General features: G+C 36.6%; 1 protein-coding gene across 1 annotated transcript in view; it reads left to right on the top strand.

The window, feature by feature from the left end:
• Nucleotides 1-12463, top strand: part of glra1 (glycine receptor, alpha 1) — a 51085-nt gene that overhangs the window by 19552 nt on the left and 19070 nt on the right. Inside the window, exons 4-5 of the mRNA XM_066716628.1 lie at nucleotides 8851-8918; nucleotides 12054-12277. Coding sequence (XP_066572725.1) covers nucleotides 8851-8918; nucleotides 12054-12277 — 292 coding nt within the window. The remainder of the gene's footprint in view (nucleotides 1-8850; nucleotides 8919-12053; nucleotides 12278-12463) is intronic.

Here is a 12463-nt window from a genome sequence, read left to right as displayed (position 1 = left end):
GGCCTGCTGATGCAGAATGCCAGAACCAAGTACATGAAGGGATCCCCCCACAAACACTTGTATATCATTTTGAATTAAAATATCTATTATTATTATTATTATTATTATTATTATTATTATTATTATTATTATTATTATATAGCAGCTAGCCAAATGTGAATAAGCATCACTTTCTATAAAGACAGAGGTGTTCAATTTCAGAAACTCAAAATCTAATATGATAATTATGCTTTTTTAAATGGTAATTTGTCTTTTTCTCTGCTTATACAGAATTTTAATTGAAAAGGAAAACGAGGAAAAAGAAACTCAATTTCCTTTTCGATCTTCAGTGATTTTGAGCTTCACACTGTTCTGTGAAACTCAAGCAGCGATTTCTCTCCAGCGAGACACCACCCCCCCCCCCAGTTCCAGATGAAAGATCTATCTGTGCTGTCGGATTATACACTTAATCACTGCAGTCAAGTCTGCCGTTTGGCCAGTAGCAAGCTGAATGGTCAGTTTCCAAAAGCACTCCTTCAGCAAAACACACAGGTCAAACAACATGATTTAGGTAGTCTTGGTGCTTGTTTCAGCACTTGTTGTAAATTTTGATTAGAGCAGTATTATTTGGATTCATTAAGCAACATACGCTAGATGCCTTGCACAACGGGAGTATAGATTTGATGAATGTGGAGCCAGGAGAAATTGTCAGTCAGAGCCTTTAGTGCTTTCAGATGAGGATTCGTGGGATCGTGCTGATGAGTTTTTCTTGATGCGTCCCCGGCAGGCTTCTCAACCTTTACACAGCAATGAACTTTAAAAAAATAATCGCCCTTGGCATGTTCACTGAGAAAATTACATACAAAAGAAGCCTTACTGCTCTGCTTTAGGTTACATGACTGTATCTAACATTAAAACCAAACAGCAAGCTTTCCAGTAAAAGACTTAAGGAAACAAGTTACTGTTTCATTACAAAGTTAGGGATTCATTGTTTTACATATAAGCATCATCTAAGCATTGCTAATGAGAGAAGCTTACAAATTGAATCATGTCCGTAAATAATTTTCTTGTCTTGTCAGTGACTCAGAACCAATGCGCTCATTTATAGTCTTAATGTTGACTAACTGTTCTTTGTCTGCTGTTGACAAGTCATCACATTTGGTTCCTGCAACAGTGTTGATTTCACAGTACTTTTAGTGGTATTTCTCCAGACTTCTGCTGTAGCCAGAACTTTCACAAGAATAATGCAAATATAGACATCAGCTTCTGGTAAATAGAAATGCATCAAAAAATAAATAAGATACAAATCGACATTAGGCAAGTCAGTATGCACATATGTCCTAAATGATGAGGATCATGACAATAAAAAAAGAAAGGAAGGTTCCACTAAAACTATCTCTGAACAATCAAAACAAAATGTGTTTGATTATATGAAAATAGACATACACATTAGGAAGTGTCTGATGATGTTCATGGACAGCTGACAGAAAATAAAATAAGAGCAGTCTGTGGCAAAGACCATATGAAAGGAATCCCAGTCCCAGCTGGAGCCATCTGACAACATAAAGGAAGGTGGGGGGGCGGGAAACGCTCAAGCTTGCGAATCAAAACCCAGCATAAGACAGACTAAAAAGCAAAATCAAGCAATTTGGTTGTTTTATCAAGCACATTTTCACAGTGAAAACCATTCTACGGAAAGCCAAATTAACGCCAAGAGAAATATGGGAAAATGGTGATAATCATGAGAAGAAGATTGTGAAATTTTAATAATAACGTGACTTTCATGATGGGGGTTGATGTTATTTTAAATATATATATATATATATATATATATATATATATATATATATAATTTTTATCTCAGTAGAAAGACCAAGAGGTTGATGAGAAATAATTGTGTGGTCTGAGAATTTATATCATGGTATTTCACAAATGTGGTTGATTTAAAAAAAAAAAATGTTTTGGAATCACCATTTATTATTGTGTATTTAACCCCCCCTCCCCCCAGCTTCCAAATGCCCAAAAAGTTAATGCATAAGCTTGTTGCCATGACTCCCAGCACCTTCAACAGTGGAGGGTAAGGAGGTACAACCAGGTTCCTCCAATCCTGGCCATCCTCGAAGCCCTGCCAATTTAACACACCCCATCTCCGCAAATCGGCTAATCGGGCAATCGGCTAATGACATGAGCTGGGATCGAACCTCAGCTCATAGGGCTCAGTCTGCACTTTTACCGACTGAACCATGAGCACGTTTTGGATCCAATCAACAGTGCGGTATTAAATGGTCAACAGAAACAGGATGCTCTTTGAGCTTTTTGAAATGTACAAGCATTCCGAATTGTGTCTCCTCGACCCATTTTTTATTAAGATGCCAGGGCTCTTAAAGCAAATTTACACCAATTTGTCTGTAATGATCATCAAAGCGTAAATGACTGGCATTAGTTTAAAATCTTGAAAATATAAAGTGCAATGTTCATACCGGGGCATGAATTCCACGGCTGCAGTTTAATGTCTTCTCACTGCTAATGAAACTACTGCCTCCAGGATTTGCACATGCCCATGGAAAAAATAAATAAAGAAAGAAGGACAGAGAGAAAGGAACAGAATGCACTATTAATAGGCTGTTATGTTTGCTGGATGGCTAAATGGAGAGATACACTTGGGTCAACTCATTATTAAACATTCAGATATAAGGAAATTTTTGTCAGCCACATACCATTAGATATATGAAACTACTATGGGGCATATTTGTTTTTCATTCTGATTCCAAAATGTGCAGAGCTTATTTCTCCTAACGGTACTGGGGTTATTTTTCATTCTTTTTAATTGGAGTTTGGGAGAGTGACTTGCTGGGCTTTTTACAGACGTGGAACAGCAGCATACACAAATACATGGTGCTGTGGTTTCAAGTAAATAAGCGTTTATGAACCAGTTTTCATTAATGGAATTCACCCTGCTTCATTTCACAATGTCACAATGCTACATGGAGAGAAACAACATATGTGTGTCATCCATATATACAAAAACCATTTCGTAGGCACTCATTAGGCACTTTATTATGTGAAAGCATGTCTTTAAATTCCCTGGAACCAAACTGCAGTCACTGTTACCTTTTCCCCCAAGTTATTTGCTCTGGACCTTGTATTGATCAATGTCTTTCTCGAGTCACAGTCCTCCAATGCTGTCATGTTCTCCTATCAGTCACCAATAGCCTGAGGGGCAGGAAGAGAGCTTGGTAATTTAAGGGGCTGCCATTACGTATAGACGTATGACACTGGCATCTCGGTGGCTCAGACTGCGGCTGTCAGTGGATGCGGCTGTTGTGTCTATTCACGCAACCAGTATCATACCCTGGTTGAATTTTAATAGAGTTCACCTTACAGTTAAAGTTGTAAGTTATTGCATGTTATTGTGATTTCAAATTCAGATATTATCACAGTTGACATGTGACCTAAAACCAAATGGCAGAGGAAGTGCTTCATAAATTATTATTATTTTTGTAAAGGTTTTGCTGAGGTGCTCCACGCTATTTGTTTTTGTTGGAATGAAGCTCAACCTAGAATTTTGCTCCACTGGTAAAGGCACGTTGATCTGTTTTGAATAGATTAAATTAAATTTTGTTTTATAATCTATTAATCTCTGTTTTTGATCCGACTAATTTCTTTGTCAAACGGGTATATGAATAACTGGGTCCATTTTTCTTCTCCATTTGCTTGTCAGCTCTGGTTACTGTTCCAGATGTACACGCGTGACAGAAATAGACTTGTCCACCTCTTGTCAGTACACCGCAAATGAGTGTATTTTGTAGGTCTCTGTATTGCTAAGGCCCACGTTCGTTCATGACTGAGAGCTCAGAGCAATGACCGTATTCCCCAGCAGCAGCAGCCCCGTTTTGGTTATGAACTGGAAGGTTAGTATTCGTTACATCTTATATGCACCTACAGAATGTGCAGTCATTGTATGCTGACATGAGCATTACATCAGCACAGTGAGTGGCTGTAAAGGCTTAATGTTCTGCTCTTCCACTTACAGTGATTGCAGTCCCTAAAGGAATGATCAAAGCTATTGACCCTTGCAGACCATTTGCCTTTTTTTTTCATTTTTTAGTTTTCACTCAAATACATTCATTTTGTGAAGCCTGTGTTGCTGGATGTTTAGCTGTCTGCACACTGCAGTTAATTCTAGTGGAATCTTTTCAATAAGACATAATATTTAATAATAATAACATTGCTACAATTATTATTTATAATATTTATTATGTATGTATCTATATTATTTTTGGCAGATGGAGGGCTATTGATGAATATAATATGGTAACATTTTACAATAAAGTACCGTAATTCCTCATGAATTAATATATGAATACCATAAGATTTAAACATCAATACATCATGACCATCAGCTGAGTTCTGAACCCAAACCCTGACCCTGTTATATATGTGATTAACATAAGAACTCAGATGAAGTGCATATTCATGTGTTTATCCCGTGGTATTCACATATTCATTAATGAGGAATTACGTTACCTTATTGTAAAGTGTGACCTATAATGTTGACGGTTCTACAATTCATTACATTTTGATTTGTATCGTAGAAATTCAGAATGAACACCTGCTGTTACTCAACTCAACTGTTACTTACACTTAAATGCACAGATTCATCTGGAGGCTGCTGTATATGTACAACATATTTGCACAACTTTTGCATTCTCGGCAAAGGGATGAGTGTTGAACGAAATGCCTTTGTTGTAAAATGATAATTTATACAGGATAATCTTAGTCACTTTTGTCCTTGAAGGTCACCATGAAATCCTTGCAGTATACATTTCAGCCTCAATTCTTTGTTAACGGCTTGACACAGAGAATTGTAGTTCATTTGTACAGAGAGGTTTCGTCAAATCAAATGAAACGCAAAATGAGATGAAAGATCTTTGAACCTTGCGAATGTGATTTGTGTGCTCGGATTGCTTTCCTGGTCGTTTGCAATCATGTCCACGTTTAGGCAAATTAGTGCTGCAGTGCGCAGGAGAACTGGCGTCACTGCTGTGCCCAATAAATAGAGGACTTGGGGATCTAATGTTGGCCATCCATCATCATTCACTAGTTTGTAATTCATCAAAAAAAGAAAAGAAAGGAAATAGGTTTTGCTGATGAAGCATGATAGCTATTCCAGACTACGGATTAAAAAATAAAAACCTGCAGTTTAGGAATCCGAAGGGTTAACGGTTGCCATACCCCTTCACCCCTGCTTGTAGGTGTAAAATTAATTTTACTTCTCTGTGCATGTGTGGAATATATATCAGTGCAATAAAAGGAGAAACGACTTTGGCATCGCCTTATAGATACCGACAGAATGGCATAAATATTTAATGCCTGAGAGTCATTGTAGTTGTGCTGAAGGCAGCTGCATTGTAAATGTATTCAATATAATTTAATTTCTGATTTATTTCATGGAATTCTGCCCCCCGCCCCCTCCCCACCCCCACCCCCTCCCCACCCCCACCCCCTCCCCTTCTCCAGGCTACATCTCGGGCCCTCTGTTTCACAATAAATCAATTTCCACTTCACATTAAAACAGAGAGTCATTAGAATGCACCAGTTGGAGGAGTTGGATATTGAATCGTAAACAGAAACAGAATGCAAATAATAAAGTGCAGGGCACTGGGGGAATGGGGGCTGTGATACCTGGGCTATTGCTCAGTGTTGATCTTGCACCAGAGGTATAGAACGCTAAACTGTGTGTAAAACTGCAGTGCAGTGTTTATTTTATTTAAAATTTATATTGCGAATTCTCTGACACAGAGATAATGCATTTTAAGCAATTGCAGTTTTTACAGCACCACAATAAAGCCCTTAAAACACAGACACACACACACATATATATATATATATATATATATATATATATATATATATATATATATATACATGTGTGTGTGTTATTAATTTATCCATTATCAATTAACTTGTGGATTAGGTTCTGAAATATTAAGCCTATCAATCATATTCATTTCAGTACTTAAATGTGTGTATGCTGACCACATGAACTCATGAAATAAGCATACATCCTAATGCAAATGAATGTGTTATATATTGTAGACAACTTAATAAGGTACCATATGCAATTAATAAAATAAGGTATTAATAGTACATTTACACATAGGCGAAAAAATACTGTTTTTGCATACCAGTGATTTTAACATCTGGAGACCCGAAATTCAGCTTTAACAAAAATGAAAGTATGAAAAATCTGTCAACAGATGTATCAAGTTGAATATTGGTGGTATGTCTGTATGTCTAGTGTTACTTGTTTCTATGTTTACTGCACTGTAAAACGTGAAAAGTGTGTATTTTGATTAAATTGACTGATTCTATTGTCTATTAGAAAACTAATATTTTTGTGTAGACGTTTAAAACATATATATATATATATATATATATACAGATATAATGTAGACCTCACCATAGGGAAATAAAATTCCCTGCAGAGTCTATAAATAAAATGAGATTGGTATCACCGCACTGGTGCTTCTGAAAACCCAATTACTACCTTCTGGATGGCTTAAGCAGTAACAAGTCAAACCCGAACATATTAGATCAATGTATTCTCCGGCAATAGACATAGCTGAACAATTAAGATATTATTTGAGAAGACAGACTGATGTATTTATAACGGAGAAATGTCCCCTTTGAAACCCTCCACATCCTTTACGATGGTTTTGTTGTCTGGCGCTGGGCTGTGTGGCGTAAACACAAAAGTGAACTGATTTTCATGTGATGAGTCACCCTGCGACGGCAGCTAATGAGCTCTGTCGTTTTCCTTTTTTTTCTGTTTTATTATAGCAAAAATGCGAAGTGAGCCGCAGTGGGCGAGAGGACATTCGATTTCCCTTGTTTTGCGTCACACACTGCAAGGAATGTCAGTAAAAGACAAATTATGATATTAATTTAGCCTCTGAAGGAAGCAGCCTTAAAATAATAGAAACAAAGCAATGCTGGGAGTCCCATTCGTGTATTGAAAAGATTTGGATAGCTGCTATCTCTATATTTTCTTTCCCTTCTATTCTTTACATTCTTTACAGATGTGAAATAGCCTGAGCAATTTGTCTCCGTAATCATAATTGTCTGGTCAATATGTTATTACATTAAAAATAAACATTTTTAAATGTATTTAAATCCCTGCCAGACCATTTTATTTGGAATTTTGCAGCGAAACAAAAATCTATGAAAAGAACAGCTGCAGGGACAGGGGGTCCTTTTTAATGTTTTCTCTTCTTGTCTTACTTCACTGAAACTCAAGTGTCTTCTTAATATAGAGAAATTGTCTGAGTATGTGTACAGTATATATGAACCATTACTTTTTCAAATAAATGTCACATTCGTTGTGTCTTTCAGGTATTGAAATATGTATTTTATACAGGCATTGAAATTACATTTTTCATGGCCTGCTAACTCTCTGAACAGCGCAGTTTTTGCTATTATTGTAAAATAGCTCCGTTTGGTTTATGTTGCTGAATTTTGTTTCTCGGTGCCGTCTAATAGAATCTTGCATGACTGATTTTGCTTCTCTGTGACTGTCACCAGAAGCTTTCTGTTCTGTACTATTGTGAGCAAGTGGCCAAGTTCTACTTATTCAGCACCTTTACGTGATCTCATCCTGCAGTAACAATGGAGAGGTATGCACTGCACTTAATCAAGAATACCCAGTAGGATTGAGCTATTTTCAATACGTATACAAGGTGCAGCCCCAGAATCCGAACTTCTCTGCGTAGAAAACCTTCCATCTCAAGCTCAAGCACAGAGCATCGATATTCCTGTAAAGAAACGAGTCATGACTTGTGGGATTCAGAAATTGGTTTCTTTTTCGTGCTCAACATGTTATTTTAATTAAGAACGAGGTGATTTTGAGATTAAATACGCATGTCCACTGTAACTACTTTTTCAAACTCCAGCTCATTTCCCCTATTATGGAATGTTTTTTTTCAGATGTTTAACTGTAATTAAGCAACACAGAATTCCATGGGTTCTTCTCATACGGTAAAAAACAAAAACAAACACACACACAAAGAAACAATAAATAATGACTGTCTCCATTACTAATGCACAGCTACAATAAAACTATATCGAATATTGTTGTCATTAAATCTGTTCTCATTCTTTTGCAGAATCAAGTTGTAATAAGAATTCAGTGTTTTAGTTCTTATCGATGTCATCGGGGCGGCTTTTGATCTTGATCAGCGGTTTGGTTTCAAACTAGTCATATGGTATTTTTGCTACTATTGGTACAATATTTTGTGACAAGGACCGCCGGGTAAATGGAATGACCCCATGCTTCTCAGATTTCATTCAAAGTCGTTTTGCTGTTGTTGTTGTTTTTGCATTGACATTTTGCAGTTGCACCAACAGCATTATAATATATGGAAGTTATACAAATGGACAGATATCTTACCCTCCATCCTTGCTTTTAACCTTGAGAGTCATTCATCTAACAGTTGGCTAGAAAGTGCCTGTGAAGATTGTAATGATACCGCTGTTCAATGAAGCTTTTCCACTGTTTTGAAGACATTTCCCAGTTTCTCGCTATGCTGTGAACAAATACTAAGACCAGTCGTTTTCAAGCAATATGGATGGACTGTGCAAATCTGATGAGACTAATGAAAAAGGATTGTGTCATATGTAAATGCAATAGAACTGAAACAACTGTTTTGCATTTGATCACCTGAACTGCAAGATCTGGAGATTTATTTGTATGTTTTCCAACAACTTAAAAAAACTTTTTTCTAGGGCAACATAGACTTATAGTGTTGCACAAGCCTCCAAATGAGGTTCAACAGTTTTATACATTTTTGTTCATTTTGTGTGTTTTCGCAGGTCCCCCTGTCAATGTCACGTGCAACATCTTTATCAACAGTTTTGGATCCATTGCAGAAACCACGATGGTGAGTCCATTCTAATAATCGATTCGGAGTGTGTGGTGGATGTGCAGAGGTTAAAGACTTGAACCCTGAAAAAGCCTTGATTTAAATCCCTATTACAGTTAGAGCTCCTTATTATCACTTTTGGTCAATAGGTAACACGCTCAAGGTCTTCTCTAGATGATTGAACGGGAGGTTGAGTAACTTGAAAAAAATTATGAAAAAAGTATTTTTATATTTCCATTGGTGCAGATACAGTGTAGATCAGTTGATTGTTTTATTCTCCATGTCTTTACTGTCTTAGGCACACTGGTGGCAAAGGCTAAAAGAAGGGGAGTAGGCGGTTTTCTAATTGTTGCATGTGTTTCTAGCAGAACAAACAAACTGAAATGCAATGGAATGGAATGAACCAGTGCAATTAAGACAGGCTTGTCAAAATAAGCTCCTCGCTTTAAAAGCAATTGAGTTTCATAGTTTTATGCAGAGTTGTGACTTATAAATTAATTTAAATTCTTACTTGTTTCCCTGCAGATTCCATTTCCCACAATTCACATGAGATTATATGCATTTGTCCTTAGTTAATGAACTGTATCTCACATTATTTAACAGTATCAAAAGACTTTTAAGACATTTAAGACCTAGGGTGGTATAGGACCAGTGATATTACTCTTCATTTAGTATGTGTGTATTTGTACTTCCCATACAGTGTCTTCTTAGGAAAATGTAAAAGATAATCCTTAATTTTCGATGACTAAAAGGTTCAAAGCAATTTAAAGAAATGGAGAGATTCAGTTCTAATTATTTATTTGAGTCTTTTGTTAATAGACACACGTTTGCCTACTTTCTGTGAAAACTAGCAGAATTTGTAAGAAGTGATGAAAGTAAAAACAAAAACAGAACAGCTAGGACTTGTCCAAGTGAAAAGGCAGCCATATGATATCCCTAATGACACCGACTCAAGAGCAAGTTTAATACTACAACACAAACGAAGATGAAAGGAGGGCCCCAGACATGCCAAGCCTTCATGCTACGGATCAACAGAGCTGTCTGAAAACTGCTGCATCCTACAGAATTACTTCATGCAGCACAAATGCCACATTTTCCACTCTTTTTCCCCGCTACAACTAGTGGAATTGATCCGAGTTGGTAGTGTTCTCATTCACTCTGGAACAAGAGAAGGGGGAAAAAGGAAATCGATAAATCCTTCGTTTTTATAGGGCTGTTGAGGAGCACGGCTAGGGACAATGTTTCGGCGAACAAAGATTTAACAGTCTCACTACACTGTTGGGACTGAGCAATCCCCCTGGCCTTCTGCTGTCCTAATTGTTTACCTTGTTTTAAAGGTATGAGGCCCAGGAGAGTAGAAAGCAGCTATTTAATTAGCTTGCTGGTCCTTCATTTCCCTGAGGACGGGCGAGAGCTAAAGCATAAATCCTAGACTCAGAGGGAGAAAATTAGCAGCCTTGTCATTTGTCACCAGAGTTAGTCTCTCCCGTCACAAGAGCTGCAAACTTTTCAAATCCATCGCAGTCAGGAGCAGTTTTGGCCTTTGGCATGAATCACATTATGAGCCGTTGTTATCAATCCATCTCTTTGTCGTGGAAATTGGAGCAAAGAATGTGAATGTATGTGTCGCCAGGTTTTGATAAATATTTCACATTGACTCATCCATAATTTGTAAGAAAGCCTAGAAAACTATTTATAATGGCTTGTTAGGTACATGTTTTACCTGCAACCTGCAAGAGAAACAAAAGTTTAAGCAATGAATGTGTATGTTTCTGAAAATGGGACGTTCCCAAATATCCTTTTGCTCTAGTACTCATTCATAGGCCCCTGACTGTACCTGGAACCATATCTCAAATGCAGCGTGGTTAGACAAAATGGGATACCTTTACAATTAAAAATTGAAAACTCTTAAGGAAATTAATAAAAACAATGAATTGTGACTTGCTACACAGCTATATATAGCCACAGTGTTGACTCTGATTTCTGCACGTACATTAGGAAATCTAAAACCATTCTATTGGGACCTAACTTAGCTACTAATGGTCTTGAACTCCAAAAACACTCAGTGGAATTTGAGTTCCTAAAGTACATTTCATGGTTTCAATTTTGAGTTTAGCAGGCTAATAATATCTCAACATGAAATGCGATGATAAGACTTGGGTATCGACCATCTACCATTTTTCATGTATGGTTTGAAAACGTGTGTAACCAAGTAATTGCAAAGCGGTGTCGCTGTGTGTTTCTTCAGTCACCATGTGGTAATAAAATCCATGGGTCATTATCAGTAATAGTCCTAAAGTTACAAATAGATGCCTGCCTTGAATCGGAAATGACTTGAATGCTTTGTCCAAAGTATATTTCTCTTGTGAACCTTAGGAATACTATCTGAATATTTTGAGATTAATGAGATCAACAAAGTACAGCTTGTCTCCTGGTAATTGTCAGAGGCATGATTAGATGATAATGTGGTTGATAGCCATCATTAAGGTCACCTCGTCCATTTTCAGCCGTTCAATTAATTCTGCTGTTCAGTTAAAAAAGGAGATCTTTTAAATAGTGTTCAACATTGTCCATACAGTGATGTGATCTTTATCAGAAGATGAAATTATCTTATATACATATTCCTCAGAATAGTTTTAATAATTTACATGGCAGGGATTCATATATCAACGCAGTTAGCCAGTCACAACGTGCTTGTCACTTTTTGGTTCAGCTGTCTGGAGAACATGTCTGGCTCTTTTCTAAACTGTGTTGTAATGCACAACATATATAATTAAGAAGTGATGACTCAAATATAGCAAAAGTAACTAACTGAATTGAGTAACCCTTATTGGACTAACATATTATTTTAGTCTATGTCAGATGATTTATGATTAGATATTTTTCATATATGTAAATTAGCATTTTTTTGTTTATTTAAATATAATATAATTTAGCCTGTAATCCATATAGTAATTGATATGTTCAAAATTCACGGTGAGGTTAATTTCCATAAATGTGTGGACTACAGATTAAAACATTTGAAATATATTCCCTATATTTAACATTTTTGAATTTTGGTAGATGAAAAATATACGGATCATACATTGTGTACCATTAGGGAACCCTTTCCAAACTAACTGTCTTGTCCCATTGTTTTGTTCATCATTTCAGGATTACAGGGTCAATATTTTCCTGAGACAGCAGTGGAATGACCCCCGATTGGCCTATAGTGAATACCCAGATGACTCTCTTGACCTGGACCCCTCTATGTTGGACTCCATTTGGAAACCAGACTTGTTTTTTGCCAATGAGAAAGGAGCCAATTTCCATGAGGTGACTACAGACAACAAGCTGCTACGGATTTCTAAAAATGGAAATGTTCTTTACAGTATTAGGTAAGTTCCCGTTATTAGATAGACCCTGAAATAAACAGAGAAGTGTTCAGAGACCATTTCTACTCTAATGGGTAAAAAACTGAAAATATGCTTTTTTGTTTATCAAAATTAAATACATAAAGAACACAAATATAAAATGACCAATTGAAAAATACTATCAGTCTCATATAATCTTCAGAATGTTCC

The sequence above is a fragment of the Amia ocellicauda genome, chromosome 11, assembly GCF_036373705.1.
Source record: "Amia ocellicauda isolate fAmiCal2 chromosome 11, fAmiCal2.hap1, whole genome shotgun sequence".
NCBI lineage: Eukaryota > Metazoa > Chordata > Actinopteri > Amiiformes > Amiidae > Amia > Amia ocellicauda.
Note: the sequence above shows the minus strand (reverse complement) of the source record. Positions and strands in the feature narration are given on the sequence as shown.